Source organism: Micrasema longulum, unplaced genomic scaffold (assembly GCF_059751315.1).
Source record: "Micrasema longulum isolate JH-2025_06_02 unplaced genomic scaffold, ASM5975131v1 h1tg000271l, whole genome shotgun sequence".
In the NCBI taxonomy this organism is placed as follows: domain Eukaryota; kingdom Metazoa; phylum Arthropoda; class Insecta; order Trichoptera; family Brachycentridae; genus Micrasema; species Micrasema longulum.
In genome coordinates, this window is record NW_028277475.1 from 1,098,056 (window position 1) to 1,118,879 (window position 20,824).

Genomic DNA, 20,824 nt, shown 5'->3' on the forward strand with positions numbered 1-20,824 from the left:
CTGAAAATAAATTACATGGAATTTGTATGCTAAGGTATTTTGTTAGATCGTTGATTCGATTATGTTCGATTCCTAATATTTACCAGATTTTTTTTTACCAAACTGCAAAACTTGATAACGCAATGATAATATAATATTTTGAAAATATTATATTATTATGGAATGAGTAGTTGCTTATATTTTTTAACACATTTTCAAAATTTTTACAACTGCCAGCTTTTGTCGTATCGATGGTTATGCGTTACTCATAAATAAATATAAATGATTGCATGTGTATCGTGATTTGTTTTATCTTTTTTTCAATTTGAGGGCAACCTAATATTTGCTATATCTTAGATGTAGCTAAGAGTAGAGAGTCCTAGTATAGGAGTAATGTGTCTATTTCTTATGTATGCCAGTGGGCTTTTCACGCTTTTTTTAGTCACTTTTTACTAAACGCCTCCTTTTAACGTAAACATAAACTTCAGTCTAAATACCGTATTCTATATTATTAAATACCTCCAAATAATGAAATAAAACGTGTAAACATCTTAGTATTAAAACATTTTTACAAAAAATGTCACTAATGAATATTATGTATGCATAAATAAGTAATAAATAATAAATTTCATTTGTTTGTTTATTTATTTTTCACGTAACGCAAAGTTTAATTAATCAATTGAACATGATTGCCATGAACATGAGATTAATATTATATATAACAATGTGTTAAATAAGTTGCTATCCGCTGCACAGCCAGTGTATTTTTTTAATAAAATAAAGTAGGGAAACGGCATCATTGGTAAGGACCCTCTTAACAATTTTCCGCCATTTTGTGTTTTTCAGTGTTGGAACTGTGAGATTTGGAACAATGTTTAAAAAGTTTAGTAAACGTTCTCCTCGTGTTGGAACTATAGTTCGAATACATTCCTAGTGAGATTATTCATAATTATTACGAAATCTGTGATATTTTGACCGGAATACTCGATTAAAATTAGTCTTCTCGCATAATAACAAAGTCTGTGATATATTTTTGTACAAATTAGTGTTTAATAATATTTTTTCCATAAAATTAATTATACAAGTGTGTTCGAGAAACCGCACGAAAATGGGATGCACAAAGAAAAGTAAGTATAAAAGTTTGTATAGTTAATATTTTATTTTTTTATTGAATTGAATATTAAATATGTTATTATTAATTTAAAAAACAGTATTTTTTGCCATTTTAACTGACCTACCGCTTGGAAGGTTCATGCGCTCTATAAAAGCAGTGGTTTGAAAATATATACATATATGTATATTTGTAAAGATTTCTTAAGATTTTGTAATTTTGAAATTGCTCCGCCCGTGACGTCACGAGTACCCCGTAGTTGTCAAAATACGCTAAACGTCGGAAAAAAAAATGGTTATGCAGAAACAGGAAATCTATCACAACACTTAACATCGCTATAATTAGTTGGTCATTGTTCACAAGAACATGTGTCGTTTCAAAGTACCTACTTAGTTCATTTTTATTATTTTTTCATACTTCGTCGTACAATGAAATGCTCTAATTTTTACCGCGTGTAAGAAAACATTGTCTGTATACAATTTCCCGTAGCACTGCACTTCTTTATTGAACTGAGCGACCAATTTATTGCATACTTCTATCGTAAATTTTTCCATGTTTTAGCGTTTATATACGTATAAATACGGAATTCGTTAATGCGGTCAGTTAAATCTTGTAAATAAATTATAAATTTCTTCAAAGACGTCCAGTTCAATTCCACAAGTTTAGTAAAATGATGTTTCGTTAAAGTTAATTTCGCCTAGTTACGCAACGATGAAGTGTGTTCTTTAAATATTTATTTTCGTAAGAAATTAAATAATTTCGAAACACTACACATTCCAAATCAGTATGCGAGAGGTAAACAAACTAACTCCAAATATGATGAAATTGAATTATTACGATGCCGAAACCAAATTTTCGTCCTCTATTACGATGTAATTAGCATTAACTCCTAATTTCTTTAATTTCAAATCAATGTATGACAGGGTTACGAATGATGAAATCAGGAGAGAGTGTAAATCTGAGACAAGTATAATTGATAAGATTAAAAAAGGGTCTCTGAGATGGTTTGGTCACGTAGAGCGAATGGACGATGAGAGAATGGTAAAACAAGTATATATGGCAAAAATGAACGGCAACGTTAGACGAGGACGACCAAGGAAGACGTGGCATGATCAGATAAACCAAAATCTTAAGTCTGGTCATGTCAAAAGCAGACAGAACCGAAGGGCATGTATGACAAGATGTATGAATGTGGAAGAGGCTAGGAGTGTATGCCAGGATAGACGTGTGTGGCGGTCCATTCTCTCTGCCTACCCCTACGGGGAAATGGCGTGATGGTAGTAGTAGTAGTAGTAGTAGTAATTATTGTTTTTTTTTGTAACTCCACGCCACATTAGAGGTGAAGTACTGTACGAAAAAACACAGTACTAAGAAAAAAAACTCCATATAATCTGTTATACAGAAAAATATTACAGTATTACTTATAAATACTGTATATACTTATTTTTTTTCAAAAAAAAACATAAAATAAGGCTTGTTATTTCCCGAAATAAAATTGTGTTTACTGTTGGTTTATCTAACATCTGAACTAGGTAATTTTGTAAGACGATGAATTAATGAAATATAATAAAATCTATTGTCGAAGTATACGCACCCATTTTACTAATATTTACAATATTACAAACGAACAAACCATCACGCCGTTTCCCCGTAAGGGTAGGCAGAGAGGATAGAACGCCACATTACTCTATATTTGTATACAGATCTCGCTTCTTCTACATTAATACATCTTCTCATGCACGCGCGCCGATTATTCCGACTTTTGACATGTCCATCTTCAAGTATTTGTTATATTTGGTCATGCCATGTCTTTCTCGGTCTACCTCTATTTCTGCATCCATCAACATTCGCATTGTCAATATTCTTAGCCGTTCTTTCGCTGTCCATTCGTTCTACATGTCCAATGCAGAGCTCCTTTCTTGATTTTGTCGATAATGCTTGTCTCAGCCTTACATGATTTACGGATCTCAACATTTGTGCATCTATCGTACATAGTTTTACCACACATTCGCCTGAGAGACGCATTTCGACAGCATTCAGCCTACTTTCATCCCTGTTTTTTCAAGTCCATACTTCGCTCCCATACATCAGGGTCGGTACCAGGACTCCGTTGTGAACGGCTAATTTTGCCTCTTGCTACAAACATTTATTTGCCAAGGTTGATTTAAGTGCTCCGTTCACTCTGTTCCCAGCACTCATCCTCCTTTCAATATCTTTCACAGTCATTCCATCCCTAGTAAACATACTTCCCAGGTACACAAATTCTTCTACTTGTTTTAGTATAACCCCATTCACAGTGATTTCACATTTAGTCATACGTACATTTCTTTCAAAAACCATCACATTCGATTTATCGACATTCATCAGCAAATCGCTTCCCTTGCATACATCGTAGACCTTTGTTACCAAGAATTGCAGTTCCCCTTTGTTGTTAGCAAGAAGCACGGCATCGTCAGCATACAAAAGGCAATCGACATTTAAATCACCCATTTTGCTCCCATTCTTAAACCTTTCAGTTCTTTCATGCAGTTATCGATATACACGTTGAACTAATATTTTATTATTTAATAAACATTCAATTATGTTATCCTTGCAAAAAATATTTTTATAATTAATAAATAACACTTATTTTCTACTAATTTTATAACTCTTTTATAAGAGTGTTTTTTTCTTTCATGAATAAAAAATCCTTTGGATTTACTTTTGTTTTCCTATCCAACATTTGATGTTGTACCGTAAATATATTTAGGGGTAAACAAATGTATCTCTATGTAAAAATATATAAAATAATATTTTTTCAAGAACGTATTTATAAAAAAAATAGTTTAAGGCTTTCCATTTCTTTTATACTCATTCTTCAATTTTAAACTCTTGTACAGCGAGTTTCCGAGTCTCTCTTTTTCTTCTCATTTCTAATCATATTGTCTTTTTTTATCTCTAGTTTCACATATGAGGCATTGATAACTAAATTTTTGAAAAATTTATTTTTACGATCATAAAATGATTCAGTTAACAGTTTCACTCATTATCTTAGAATGAACATTGTCGTCGCATTAAACGTCGCGTCGTTTTTAAATATGTTTTTTTACCATCTATATACATTTTTTTATTACATCTTTTACTTTGTTTTTTTTATTTTTACTACGTTTTTTGCCAAGTATTTTTTGAAAATATGTTCCTTACTAAGTTTTCAAATATGTTTTTACTATGTTTTTTTATCATGTATATGTTTGCACTATATTTCCTTTTTTTATTATATTTTTTTTTACTGTCTTAATTCAAACACTTTTTTTATAGAATTGTGTTTTTTGTTATTTTTTTAAGGATAACATTTTTTGTTAATGTTTTTAGCAAAATGTTAATGCCGTCGAATGGCTGATGTGAATATTTTAGTCAACACCGGGCTCAAAGATTTCAATTTACCCGTTGATATGTTAAAAATTAGCAATAATAGAATAATTGACATCGCACATAGTAGCACAGAGTCGTCCTTGTCATCCGTTTTCCCTCGGGAACAGGAGCTCAGGACGCGGACCGCCCAGGAAGTGACGCGCGTTGCACTAATCATCCGCCACCACCCACCGTGCGCGTATCGTGCATCCAGATCCAGGTACGCGGAGATGCGCGCGAGAGTCTGTCAGTAGCGAGAACACGACATGGTTTACCAGCCGCCCGCGCAGATGACGCGAGGTCGAGGTCAGCGGTCGGACCCGCGCGCCAGCCCTTGCAAAGGTCGCGGGAACTTCCCACGCCATAAGTTCGCGGCCGACACCGGCGCCACTTTACGGCACCCGAAAAAACGGTTAAGCCAAAGCCGCCCATCCGAAATTGACAACCGAAACCAAAATGGTAAAACTTTTGTATTCAAAGTTTCTACTCTTTTCTCGGTTTTCGGAGTAAAATGATTACAGAAATGTAATGTAAGCGATGAGTTTACTTCACCTTTGAAAAGTCAGTTAAAAGTTCACTTCACCTGCAATGGAATCTGAAGTTCTGTATTGTGACACAATTATAGACCTTTTAAATTTATTCAAAATTGCAAATTCAATATGGGATTGCCTTGAACTATTATCTCTCATCAACTTCAGGGTGCTTGGAAGAATGACTAGACAGGTGCCACCGTTTTGTAGCAACAATTCACGGACAGTGTATACTTGTAATGCCGTATTAAATAGACTTCACGAACTCGGCAATGGTTATTCCTACGTATCTGATATATTTAGTGTAGGGTATTGTTCCTATCCTGGAGAATAAGGCAAGCGTCTTAGCCATCATTACATCATGGAAGCCACTAAAAATCCATTATGTGGTTAATGTCGTCACGCTAAAAGTAAAGGGTTTTTAGCTCTCGAGTAACAGGTTATATTTTGTTTACGAATGTTTCATGAAGCTTAGGTATTTTTTAGCGTCTACGTTTCAATGAAGACAAACTAATCACCATGCTTTAGGAATAGAACTCTCTCCTTGAGCGCCACAGCCTTTATCTCGGCCTCTTGCAACTTTCGCGTCCAACTCCATTTGTCTTTACTGGCCTTCTTCTAATTTGCAATCCAAGAAGCTGATCTGCATCCTACTGGAAATAGTACTACTCGAAATCAATTATTACCATAAAATATTAATTTTATTGTTTGATGAAATGGCGTTTTATAACATAATATTTCAATTATCATCACTTTAAAATATTGTGTTTGAATCACGTTCGGCGCCAGCGAAATATTTCCTTACCCGGCATTTGTTTACGAGTTAAATAAGCTATTGAAAATATTCCTATGTAAACAGTTTTCGGCACTCGCGTTACATTATAATATCTATCACTAACGTCGGCAAAAACAATTGTTATTATTGATCTTGGCATTCAACATAAACATTCCTCGAATGGTAATGGTTGGTACTTGCGCATACTTCATAGTAAACAATGGTGAACAACGATTGACGAAAAATGACATGTTTATGTAAAACAAAAGAGCAATGCGGGAAAATGTTGTCACGTGCTCGTTCCACGAACATCGAGAAAAACAAAAGACGCACGTGGACAATAGAATAATCTATCGTTTTCAAAATAATAGGTTCTTACTCAAAATTATTAACAACAAGCAAATTGATATTTTAAACCAGTATGACCTACAAAATCATAATTGATTATTTTTATGGCTATATTAACGCCGTAATCATTTTTTCAAAATAATTTAAAATCACCGAATTCCTATTTTGTAACAAAAAACAATAAAATTTCTGATCAATTTTTTATTCGTCATTTAAAAGAAAATGTTTTTAATCAATATAAACATTTTTTTATTTTTCAAAAAAATTCCATTCTTTCCTGCCGAAATTGTAATAAAAATTCGTAAAATAATGTATTTATGTATTAATGTATTAATGTATTTATGTATTTCATATTTATAGATATCTATCATCTGACATATTAATAAACCTGTCATAAAAAAAAATGTGCCCCACCAAAAAGTCTTTAGACTTAAGTAGGTAACAAATAGTTATATGTATTTTAAATTATTAAATAAACGCTGCTCTGCAGCACTGAAACTGAAATACCAAAATTTTAATTAAGGAACTGGCGTAGAGTTTTTACGTATTAATAAAAGTGGTCTACGTTTATACAATCTTGGTATATATATATATATATATATATGTATATATATATATATATATATATATTTTTAAATAAATATTTGCGTTCTCATAATTTACCCAAATATTTCAATTTTGGGGCCATTTTCAACGAACTGTAATACTCTTGACTTTTAGAAAATGGGAATTAAGTCGGTGTAGAGTGGGGGTTCGAACCTCAGACCCGAGTGTTTGCAAAACTAGCCACTGGACGACAACCCGATTTTCATTTTTCCACAATAAGTAATTAATTAAATTGAACCCTTTAATCGTCATATTATCCTCATTTTCTCTCTTTAATTTAATTTTCTTTTCTTTCAATAATATAAGTATTGACGCGATTGATTCTAAGTAAGTGTAAGTCCTGATGATAAGGTAATTACCTCGAAACCGGTTGACGTATAACTGAAAATGTGAATGATTTATACAAATTTATAAACAAGTAAGTGTAAACATTTACTTTTCCAACAATATTTTGACTATGTCCGTATCCTTAAAATAGAAGTATAGGATTTAAAGAACTCGTGTTAACAGAGATGAAACAATTATTTAAGAAGGATGGGAATATGGAAATAAAGGCATTTAGAGTCATTTTATTAGATATTTGTGCGGAAAATGGGAATCTAGTTGTGGAGAGCCTTCCTCCCTATCTCTCCTCCTTTCCTCTTTATCTTTTCTTTTCTTTTCATATGAAGAGAGAGAGAGAGCAATCTCTGAACATGGGAAATCATCATTAAAAAAATTAGAAACAATGCTACGTATTTAAAAATAGAAGAATATAAATAAATAACTATTTTTTTATTAGATTTTTTACAAGGAAGTTAAACCGTCGCTTCGGTTTCTCTGCTTCAGACCGGTAAAGAGAGCTGTCGTCAAACAGCCTTGGTACAAGAAACTAGGATGTTCTCATGATTTACACAAATATTTCACTTTCAAGCCTCTTTGTGTCGTAAATAACCATGTCAGAAAATGGGAAACCAGTTGTGGTATAGTGGGGTATTGAAAGAATCAAATATCCAGATAAATACGAAAAACATTATTATATTGCGCATTGAATGTGGCAGCCATGTTCGCCTGTTTTTTTCCCTAGACACATGTATATGTCGCATATGTATGGTATGCATATTTAAGGTGTGATATTTGATACGTGCATACATATTAACAGAGATAATCCATTTTGTATGATTAGGTATATCTGATAATGATATCATCCTATCTGACATGTGTGCAGTTGATCGAATAGTGTCGTAAATCAAATATACGTATTGACTCGACTTGTTTTACTCGTACATGTATCAACTGCTTAATTCTATGATCAAATTGCTACTACATAAAGACGCATACCGCCAGAGACACAATATTTCAATATCTTTGATGTATTAATCTGTAAATAAATTATCATTTGGGGCTCTACTTTGGAACAACTTAATTTGTCAGCATGCGTCGCACTCCGGGTAGAAACGAAAATTGGTACATGATTATAAATTATAAAACTAGGGCTGGTACTCCGAACGCATTTTCAGTGCGCTATAACGCGTATTTGGTACGTAAAACGCGCATTACCGCGCTAGAATTGCGTTCGGAATAGCAGCCCAGGGGTGGTATTCTGAACGCAAAAGCGCGCGCAGAAAACGCATTTTTAACGCGTATTTACGTACTAAATGCACGCTAGTAGAGCTATCTCTGCGCGCGCAATTCCGTTCAGCATGCCACCCCAGGTCTGGTAATCCACACGCTCTTGCGGGCGTAGAAAAACTATTTATCTCGTGTATTTTGTATGTAAATACGCGAGATTAAGTGTTTTCTACGGCCGCGCGAGCGGTTCAGAATAACACCGCAGGTTTACTAGCATGGAAGGGTTAGCTGTTCTTAGATATTTTATTAATTATTTATTTTATTAACATAAACGGCAAATCTGCCTTTTACAAACATTTATAATACTAACATATTTGGCATAATAATTTATTTTATTTTTTAAAACATGAATTTCCTTAAATCCAAGATTTATAAAAAAAAAGTTAACCTAAAAATTACACAATATTTATATTTAAAAAATTATACAGCATATTCAGTAGAAAGTTCAAATAATAAAACATTCTACAGTAATACAACAAGAAAATCATAAGATCATCATCATCATATTGTAATAAATATGGCAAAAGAACACTGCAATACAATATACCTAAAATATTTAACATTTTACCAAACAATATTGAAAATAGTGAGTTAAAATACAGGAGTGCGACGTATGCTCAAATTACGGCTAATGGAAAAATGACTTCCAAGGTAGGAAATCCAGCCAGTCTGCAAAAATTTAAACAAACTAAAAACATTGTTGAATATAAAGTATTGCGGTTAAAACAACCATCAAAATCAATATTTCAAATCCACTCTGCCAAAAATCGAATTCAGGACCTCAAGAATAGTAGCCTTGCACGCCAACCACTATACAACTAGGAGGACTTACCTCCACGTGATTTCATAAGCTATCTTCATCGATACATATAGAGACGGTATAAAGTAAAATCGATATTTATGTACGAAAATGTGTATATTTGTAAGAAAATTTGAAGTATCTTCGTCGGTAACATGTAATTGATCATGTTTAGAAAAAACAATCGTAAATATATTATATTTTTCATGCAGAAAACGTAATTTTGCGTTGTGCATAAAATTGAAGATAATTTTAATTTCCCATTGTAATACGGGCCCCGAGAGCAGCCATAGAGCCGAAAACACTTTATATATCGCCTTTTTTAAATATATAGACACTATCAGACAAATTAGTAATCCCGAAATTAAAGCTTAGTAAGGTAAGCACATCGTTTATGGGGCGGGGCACTGCGTGCGCTTCTTCTAAAGAATACTCAACAATGTCCTAATTATGACAAACAATAAATTCAAAATTTTTATAAAAGGCGTACTTCTAAAAAAGGCCTATTATGGACTAAATGAGTACATGGAAGACGACAGTATATGGAACTGACAATATAATTTTATTTGTGTTAATTTATTTATGTCGTTTTGTTTATTCATTTGTATAAGCGTGTAAATTATACCTACACTAAAGAAATAAAAAATAAATAAAAATATAATAATCGAGTCATATTCCACTCGATGCAAGTTAGTTGGTATTTGATGTTTATGATATATCGAATTATACAAATGAATCATAAATATTTTGTCAGTGAATAATCCGTATGAATTATAATATGACACAAGGCATGAGAACCCTAAATATAATTATTTTTATCCCACAGTTTTCTCGGAAAATTTGCCACGTCGGAAGGGTTTCCAAATTCTTTGAAAAATCCTTAACCACAAAAATCTTTCCTCAAAGTTTTCATAATCCTAGGAAATCAAATACTTTAATAGATGATCATTTTTTCATTAATCTGCTGTTTGTTTTTTCGGAAATATTTTTATGCTTCTACATTATAATAATTATTATTATATTGTTCCTTATGATCCAATTTTGCGTTATGAATATTTCAAATAAAATCGTAACAAGATTGAAATTTGATAATTTAATTACAATATTTTGAGGTTGTGCAAATGTTTGTAAATAGAAGACTGGGCTATGGAGTCATTAAGATTAACGAATTACAACAGGAATGGATAAAAATTTAGAGATGGGAATATGGAAGTCTATGCATGCACGGGGCTAAGAAATATGGATGTTTAAACATAGGCAAAATGGTGAATATTACACATTGTGTAAAGTGGCCACTTAAACCAGCCTATAACAGGTCATTAGCCCCGTAAATGCCTAGACTTCCATATTCCTTTCTCCAAAATGTTACCCATTCCTGTTGTAATTTGTTAATGATATTTTAACGTTTTTATTTCAAAAAGCAACCCATTAACTAACAAGGATAAATTACTTACAGTCCATTCAAATCTTCAACAGGAAACGCGGTCTGACTTTTCATCATACAAACGTATTACCGTATTTTCTACCTGGATTATGTCACGTGGCAGTGATTTCTTGCACACTATAGATATTCACCTTTGGCGTGTCTCTATCGTTTTGCATTTTTGACAAATTGTTTCTTATGGGAACTAGGACCATCCAAAACTCCATGAAAACGTCCAGTTTTATCTGCCGTCTTCGGACGTAGAAATATGATAAAAAAAATAAAAAAATCGAAAGGTGCCGACTCAGAAAATTTAATTATTATTATCTTTCTAAAAAAACAACAACAAAATCGGTTGAGTTTTGATGTGCAGAAAACGGGACAGCAAGACATCGATTTTAGTTAGACAAAATCAGTACGATGTCCAGTTGTTTTTTTCGCACAGGGGAGGCATTTGCGAGAGAGTGACAGAAAAACAATGTTTAAGTACCCTTTCGTCAATTAAATTAATAATAAATACTAAAAAATCCCAGACATCGACTATTCTCTTAACACCTTCTCCTCTATGTGTGCGTTAAGAGGTATTTGTTGTAGAATAGTTTAGGCATCAAATAAATAATTATTTCAACAATGTTTGGGTTTGTCCAAATGCTTGGTGTGATTTGGTTCAGCCGGATGAATCTCACTCACATAATTTCAGGTTTCAGCTCCTTTACTTCACAAAAGTCAACAGATGGAAGAGTTGAGGAAATGTGGATGTTTAAACGTGGGCAGAATGGTGAATGTTACACAGTGCGAAAGTGGCCACTTAAACCGGCCAATGACAGGTCATAAGCCCTGTAAATGCCTAGACTTCTATATTTCATTCTCAACAATGTTTTCCCTCTCTGTTGAAATAAATTAAAAAAATATTTCGTTAAAACCGTTTATTGATTCAAATGTTTTTTATGTCTTAAATAACTATTTTAATAAATAATTATAAATTACAATTAAAATGGGTTGGATTGCGCTTGTGACGCGTCAGTTTAATTATACGCCATTGTAACGTCTAGATATTTTCGTGTTTTATTAAATTTGCTACATCCCTCAATTTGTGTATATTTTTTAAAGCTGTATACTTGATTTTGATTGTATTGTTACAGGAACTATTCCTGAAGCCCAGCACCCGTACGAAGTATTCCTGGGAGGTTCCTGTAACCCGACCACGTGGCGCAGTGACGTCGCCATACCCGCACTTGAGAAAATGGGCATCACATTCTTCAACCCCGTGAGTTTCTATGCTTCGATTTTTTTTTCCAAACAAAAGAACGAACCATGACGCCGTTTCCACTTAGCCAACAATTTCTCTTCTCCGAAAGTCCGTTTAGATGATGGACAATACAATATTGTTCTAGAACATTGTCCACGTGTAAACAACAATTTGTAGGACGTGACATTGTTCTGAGACATTGTCACGGAGATAGACGGATAGACCTGGATGTGATGTCTTGTAATTCACCATTGTACTGAGATTCATCTGATTGAATTATTTCACCTACGTACTAGGCAACGCCTGAAAAATTGTATTTTTTTCCATTTCTATACTTTGTCATGGACCAGTGCCTCGATTATGAACGCTATCTTCATCTGTATATATTGAGACGGTATACTGAAATTCTGTACTATCTGTATCTTACTTCAGTATGTTCTACCTACTTGTCATATCGACATCATATGATCGAAACAAGCCACTGGAATGACCGCAAACAATTAATCCGCGTTCCTTACGTCATTATCATTAAAAATAGTTCTCATTTAAAGATTAAATAGGCTTCTGAAATAAAAAGTGCTCACTTCAAAGCGATTATAAACTCCAATAAATCCCAATTCGAACAAAAAACGCTCGCTTGAACACGAATTTTGTATGACTTTTGGAAATCACCTAGACGGTACGCTTAACGATCGTCAGTATGTATCTACCGATCGACTACAAAGCCGGCCCCTTTAACGTCTTGATACATACACTCGGAAAGATAGTAAAACAGATGGAAAACATATAATAACCAAATTATTTCTTTAGAGTGGTAACTTTCTAACGCCTAGATACTCTTATTTGTTAATAGGACGGAATCTAATGACATTATTTTCACATCTAGGTGTTCGTTTTATTAAAGTGACAGTTATGTCGGTTTTTAATTCGACTTAAAAATTTACTTTTTTCTCTCATATTTTTAATAGGCTTTTAAGAAAAAAGTGCTAACCTCAAAACGATTATTTTTAAAAATTAATCATAATTAAAGGAAAAATTGTTCGGTGGAATAAATGTTTTGACACTTTTAATGCGTAGATAAACCTATCGAGGGGTTCTAGACCCGTCGGTATGAACCGATTTACTTATATCAAAACTTGACGGTGGGGGTGTCGGTAGTGTACCTTTATAGTCGGTCGGGAGACTTTTATCTTCAACTATGACGTCATACTAAAGCTATGTCATTTTAGAGCGTAGATATGTGTACCGCGACGTACGCTTCTCTTTGTTTCATATCGATGTACCTACCCAAAACTTGAAGGGGGGTGGGGGGTCGGTAGTATATATTTATAATCGCTAGAGGGAATTTATCTTCAACTATACCGTCAAGATGAAGGTATGACGTCTTTATCTTCCCATCATAATCGAGGCACAGGTTGAGATGGGCTGGACAAAGAATGACCGATGCGCGAGTAACTAAGAGAGTCATAACTGGACATCCAGGGGGTAAAAGAAGGATCGGAAGACCTAGATTGAGGTGGGAGGATGAATTAAAAAAATATGCAGCACAGCTTTTACAAGTTGCAAATTGAAAAAAGGCTGCTGAGGACAGGTGGAGTTGGAGGCAAAAGTTAAAGAAGGCCAAGGCTTGATTTGGGCTGAAGCGCCATCGAAGAAGAAAAAGAATAGTTGAGTACAATGTGCCATGTATATTTCCCAATATTAGTTTTTTGTTGCATCTATCTATGTAGGTAAACCCGTACCAAGATAGATGCTGTATGGTGTTGTATCGGTAGGGTATCGCACCAAAATTACAAAATTATTTAAAATTTTAGCGCCTTGATATCTTCTGTTCATCCTCTCGTCAGAATTTATGGACATCGTAATTATTTCTGTCTTAACGATAAAATAATTGTATACTATTAGAAAAGTAAATTGTTGAACTATGCACGTCCATACTCGTAAATCAACGCAGCCTTCCTGTCTTGCGGCTTGCGGGTCTAGCTAGCTCGAAGCGAGAAGTTGAACACGACATGACACTGTGATTTAACCTCACTTTTGACAAGGCAATCCGCCAATTACACATGTTACGCGATACAAATAACAGTATGATTGATTCACCTGATTACTGTAAACTTTCCTCTAATTTACGGCTATTTATAATATGATATATGAGCCCATTGCAGGTGAAGTAAACCAAATGATAATATGGTCAAACTTTGTATAATTTCTAATGAGGAAGTTCGGTTGCTTTTTAAAAAATATATTTTCATTTGTTAATAGCATAGAATTAAGAATAGTCCAGAAGGAGCGTAGAATCACATCTGAATACGTCGGACTGTGTCCAAAAAACCCCCACTTTGCCCCACTTTCGTCGCGCGCATGCGTGAGGTCGCCGCGTAATTTTGCCAGATCGCGAAAAATATAATCATAACACAAATGTAAGATAACTATTTTTTTTTTAAGTTCTCTAAAATTTTATTGTACACGCGGAAAAATTTATTGACACAACAGAGTACAATACAAACAATGTGAAAGTATAAATAAATATAATTTCGAATATACACGAGAATAAAATTTTTAAAAATACGCGAAATGAAGAGAAGAACAGAAAATAATAATACAGTAATATTAAGGCAGGCAAAAGGCAAAATTAGCAGTTCACAATGAAGTCCTGGTCCCGACGTATGGACTTGGGAAAACAGGAACTAAAGTAGGCTGAATGCTGTCAAAATGCGAACTCTCAGGCGAATGTATGGTAGAACTTTGTTTGGACATGCTGAGCGAATGGACAGCGAAAGAACGGCTAAGAATATTTACAATGCGAATGTTGATGGATGCAGAAATAGAGGAAGACCGAGAAAGACATCGCTTGACCAAATTCAACAAATCCTTGAAGATGGACGTGTTAAAAGTCGGAATAATCGGCGCGCGTTCATGAGAAGATGTATGAATGCAGAGGAAACGAGATCTGTATGAAAAGATAGAGTGATGTGGCGTACTATCCTCTCTGCCTGCCCTTACGGGGAAACGGGGTGATGGTTTGTTTGTTTGTAATATTAATATTATTATTTGAATCGGCATTCACTTGGTAACACTTCATTGTATATTATTATGAAAATGAAACTTTGTTATTAGCGTTACACAATTTTATAATTTTACAAGGACACTACTACAGTTTCAGGAGAGCACTCCTCTCATAGACGGGTGATATAAAACTAACACTAATTATAGTTTTATATCACCCGTCGATGGGAGAAGTGGTCTCCTGAAACTGTAGAACCTAGTGTTCTTGTAAAATAATAAAATTGTGTCTCGTTAAAAAAAAAAAAAATATAATAATTCTGTAATCTTAATATTGTCGGCCTCGTGGTATAATGGTCAGCGCATTTGTCTACCATAAAAGAGGTCTCGGGTACGTTCCCGACATGGTTGATACGAAATATTTATTTAAAATGTTGTTTTCACACTAGAATATTTCATAGTCCCAGGGTACGTATTCTGAAAGGATGTTAAAATTTATCTTCGATTTTATCTACAAAGTAAAATTGAGTTTTATGTATGAAGAATAAAATATGTTTACAATATTTTTTTCTAAACATGTTTAATTACCAGTTACCGACGAAGATACTTTGAATTTTCATACAAACATACACACTTTCGTACATAAATATCCATATTAGTTTATACCGTCTCAGTACATATATATACTGACACGGTATAAACTAATATGGATATTTATGTACGAAAGTGTGTATATTTGTATGAAAATTCAAAGTAACTTCGTCGGTAACCGGTAATTGAACATGTTTAGAAAAAAAAGATGGAAACATAGTATATTTTTCATGCAGAAAACTTAATTTTACTTTGTAGATAAACTTGAAGATAAATTTTATCTTCCCATCATAATCGAGTCCCTGGACTGGTACCTGAAGCGTAAGGCCGATCACCTTACCTTCATGTAACAAATTTATCGAGATATTCTGCGATTGGTGTACCAATCCAGTGCCCTATGCACCATTAGGTGCAGAAAGGGAATGATGATGATGATGAATATTGATATTATTAAATCCCAATGGGGTTGAATCCAGTCCTTGTCCAAATGTCGTGGCCTTGATTAGTTGAATGTTACCTTCCAGCAAGTGGCAGACTGGTCCCTGGAGCTCATCGAGATCGAGCACAAGGCGAAGCAATCGGCGCGCGTCCTGTTCTTCGTGCTGGACGCCGACACCCGCGCCACGGCCGCCTCGGTGGAGGTGGCGCACCTGGCGGCCGGCCCCCGCCCGCTGGTGCTCGTGCTGCAGCCCTACCGCCGCGGCCAGAGGATCGGCGGGGAGGTGGTCACGGACCAGTGAGTAGCTCTTGTCACTCGGGGGTACTCCGTAAATGGCGACCGATATTTGCCTTTGAGACATTTTGTTTGGTAAATCCATCGAGGTAGCGTTCTACGTTGCCTTTGATTTAATGTATTATTTATTTATTAAAAGAAAACAGTAGCCATTATAACAAAAAAATATATTTACAAATAAACCAAAATTATAAGCTAATTGGATGCCCAATTAAAAAAAATGGTTGATATGAAATATTTATTTAAAAGGGTGTTTTCGCACCATAATATTTCATGGTCCATGGACTGGTATCTAAAGCGTAAAAATGATCATATTACCTTTAACTAACAAAAATGATCAAGATACGCTGTGATTGGTGAACCAATGCAGTGCCCCGTGCACCATTAGATGCGGAAAGGGAATAATGATAAAATGAATCAATTTTTTAAAAATCATTTCAGTTGCTAGAATCATTTCATGCGTTTGGTAATATTAGCTTTGATATAACATAAACTAACTGAATAAATATCATAAACTTCACACTAACACTCTTCTAACATAAACTTCAAATATAAAAAATAGGGTCTAGATATATAACTGCCCAAATGCTCTGTAGCTGCAGGACGTGTCAATTTTGTTAAAAATAAACTAGTCACGTTATTTGTAAAATGTAATAAAAATAGGAGCTAGATTTCTAATCGTCCGTGCGCTCTGTAGCTGCTGCAAACTGACGTGTTGCAAACTAGCTTCTGTATGTAACTAAAATTTAAAATTGGAAACGGGGAGCTCTGTAGCTGCAAGACGTGTTGAGATATTTATTGTACAGTGCCCCTGAGGTGGAGGTGGTTTTCACGAAAATGGCGCCATAGAAGTTATACAAAATAAAAAAAATTATCATATAGTACAATATATTATTAATATCATTGTAAAATCTGTGAAATAACTACCCTCTATTCACGGAGACTGACCACTGTGCACGTGCGAACCACGAGCCCACTGCGTGATATCGCATGATTGGCCCATTTCATATCATGGCAAAAATCTACACGGCATGATAAAATACAATACAGTGGATCGATATTTATTGTTTTACAATTATTTATTTATTTAATGCCTGGCAAACGATAACCAGTACACCACGAGACCGACTAATCTCCAGTCGATTTCCTTTTGCAGGATTTTCACCTGAAGATACTCGCTAAATTTAAATAATGTTTTTAATAAAATTATCATCAAAATCTCCTTTGTTAAGTTTTACTATATAATTTGAATCGGGTTGTGGTCCCGTGGCTAGTGTTGCGGACTCACGGATCAGAGATCCGAGGTTCGAACCCCACTAGAGTGGGGTAGCCCCAACTTGCTTTCAATTTTCTAAAAGTGAGTTATTAACAGCTCGTTGAAAATGGTCACCAAAATTGAAATATTTGGCCAAATTATAAGAACGCTAATATTTTTTTTTCAAATATGTTAACCGAGGCGTTATTAATGATATTTTTACTAAAATCATGAACTATGGAGTTTTACAAAAAAAAAAACAAAAAAAAAAAAAAAAAAAATTATTTTGTTTTTCTCATAAAAACAAAACACACTATAGAATTTATACAATGGTTTCAATATGTCGGTAGAAATATAAACATAAAATGTGTCTCAATTATATTATGAGGATAAGTTTTATACATAATAATATTTATGCTAAGTACTTGTTTTAGTGTATCAGTTTTATTATTGTACACGTTAGTGAGGGTGAGAATGTATATTTATATTGTGTAAGGGTGTGTAAGTATTGTATTATGTGACAATGTGTAGTGAATATAAGTGGACTTTTTGAACACTGACTATCAAAAAATACCTGCGTTTTAAAACCTTAATGAGGAAACCTATCAACCACTTTATTTATTTATTTATTCATATTTTTCGCTTACAAACTATAATTAATAATAAAAATAATGTGACCTCACTGGGGTTTCCCGTGTCGAAGACACTTAACAATTTAGTTTTTTTAAATTACATTTGAGAATAAACAAAGAAGACTAACCTAAAAAACAAACATTTAAAAACAAGGTATTTATGTACATCTATATTATTTATATTACAAAACACACAATGGAAATAACAAAAACCTAACATAAGCTATACACTTGTGGAGCAGTAAATTCAGTATTGGTATGGGCGAATGAGACAACCCATTTTACTTCTACCTAGCTCCACTATCCATTTTTTATAGCCTTTTTAAACATTTTCTCATTTTATAGATCGATGTAAAATTGTTAAGAACGATCCGGCCTAAAATCTAAATGTTAAAACATGTAAAAATTTTAAAAAAGTATTTATTATCAAATTTAAATAGGTGCAAACGAATCTAATAAATTTCAATCCACTGTAATTTTATTGCGCCGTTTAGATTAATATGATATGTGTGAAATAGGCCATTCTCCGTCGGATATCACGAGGCTGGTTTGTTTATTTGGAAATTCTCGTAACGATGAACAGGCTTTATATTGTTTTTGTTTTTTACAGTTTTGTAAAGAACACTGTAATGTTTGATATATATTTCTTTATTTATTAATATACACGGCACGTAGTGCCTCTTACTATACAAAAAATACATATTGTGTAGACATAAACACTTCAATACAGTAGATAAAAGAGGGAAAAAAAGCATAAAAAGTTTATATGTACATATTATATTACAATGGTTTCATTTAATGAACACGCTAACATATTGTGTAAAAAAATATAAAGTCATTATAAGGAATAAAAAAAAACATTAAAAGGAATACACAAATTACGAAAAGTACGAAAAATGTTTATTTTTATTTTTTGAAGTTATTTAAAAAAAAAGGACAGGTAGGTATATCTTTAATCATAATTACATTGAACAAAAAAATACAAAATTACAAAATCTAAGTTTAAAAGAAAAAATGATTTATTTTTAAAGTTGAAAAATAAGTAATATATTATGTCCACTAAATTTTAGTGAACATAATAAATACAAAAAACATGTAATATATTATGTTCACTAAAATATACAAAAACTAGAAAAAAGTAAAGAGAAAGCAATTAAAATTTTAAAAAAATATAGTATCAGTACATAACTATGTACATATAAAAATATGCTAACATGTCTTCTTGCCCATACTGATCATCGTGGTTTCGGATGTGACAGGGTTTAAAGAATACCCTGTATATGTATATAAGTTTATAAATGCATTTGTATCCTGTACACTAATAAAATAAAATATTTTTTAGGGAGTACCTGGACCTGTCCAGGGGCCAGGCCATCCTGCAGGAGGTGGCGGAGAGGAGGGCGCTGCCCGTGTTCACCGAGCTGGGCGCAGCCCTGCGCTGCACCGAGCTACTCCTGCGGGGCGGGGGGCCCCTGAGGCCCGTGGCTTCCACCCCCACCATCGCCAACCACCTCATGTAAGTTAAAACAGTTCGCAGAATATGAGTTATGATTACGATGACGCCGAAGCGGCTCTATCACATTTAGTGTGAAGCGAGATAATGATGAAGTTCAGTGCTACGGGAAATCGGATATATTATTTTTTCTCACAGGCGGCAAAAATTGATGCATTTAATTTGATCAAAATGTAAAAAAAAATTGTGAAAATTATTTTAATAAAAATTGTGTACTTTGAATTACGTCACAAGTTCTTAAGAATTTACCGATAATAGAGTGTTGTGATAGATTTACGGTTTCCGAGAAGCCAACTCACCAATCAGGTCAACTCACCGAAGAGAACATGAGACGTCACCGGCGGAGTAATTTCAAAACCACGAAACTTTAAAAAAATTATATTGCTAATAAATTCTATTGCTAATCGAAGCATAAAATTATTTATTAATACGTTTATTAAATTACATATTCTACCATATATGTTGTATGTTGTGTTGGCTCTGCACTTTATAGCCATTTTACTGGAATAAAAATTAAAAAAAAAAAAAAAAAGATGTGTTACTATTAATACTTTATTGTATTATTTTGTATTTTTTTTCACTATCAATTAATTACGGAATTGAATTATAATTAATTGAATTGAATTGAATTAAAATTATTAATAACGTGTTTCCATGTATTATTAAATAACTTTTCTGTATTCCATTTCTTGACTTGCATATTTTTTTTATTTTTTAAATTATTATTTTGTTTATTGTTCAATTTGTTTTTTTTTGCTTTTGATTTATATACAGATGAGTCCCACTTAACACGGAATTTTCTAACAAGTCGGGACATAAAAAAAATTAATCGTGCTATGATAAAATTGTGTATTTTGTACATTAAATAAGTAAATAAAAAAATTTAAAAAAAATTAAAAAATGGCTTAGTTTGATAATATATTAACAAACAAAAAAATATGAACAAAAAAACCACTGAACTTCTTCATTGAGTGGCGATATGTCCGTCTCTTTGTGTAGTGCTTGGCGCTTTCGTCTACTACGTTTGAGACCGGTACGATTCCCCGCAGGGTGGATGTGAAATATTGGTTTTAGTGGTGGTTCTACTCTGCAATATTATATTGTCCTCAGACTAGTCACTTCAGCTTTCTAGTAGCCAAAATGATCTAGATATGCTGCAATCAAAGTACCAATACAGTGCCCTATGCACCACGGAGTGCAGATAGGGAAATGATAATGAATTCACAGAATTTACTATTGAGAATAATATTCCAGCGTCCTCCATCACACCCATCCA

General features: G+C 33.5%; 1 protein-coding gene across 4 annotated transcripts in view; it reads left to right on the forward strand.

The window, feature by feature from the left end:
* Nucleotides 1-20,824, forward strand: part of raw (NDT-like domain-containing protein raw) — a 249,203-nt gene that overhangs the window by 214,800 nt on the left and 13,579 nt on the right. For 3 of the 4 annotated variants that reach the window (XM_088224191.1, XM_088224192.1, XM_088224190.1), the window contains exons 6-8: nucleotides 11,715-11,839; nucleotides 15,940-16,151; nucleotides 19,378-19,551. In XM_088224191.1, the coding sequence (XP_088080317.1) occupies nucleotides 11,715-11,839; nucleotides 15,940-16,151; nucleotides 19,378-19,551 (511 nt within the window). Of the gene's footprint in view, nucleotides 1-825; nucleotides 1,107-11,714; nucleotides 11,840-15,939; nucleotides 16,152-19,377; nucleotides 19,552-20,824 lie in introns of all 4 variants that reach the window. The other variant, XM_088224193.1, reaches the window with a different exon arrangement.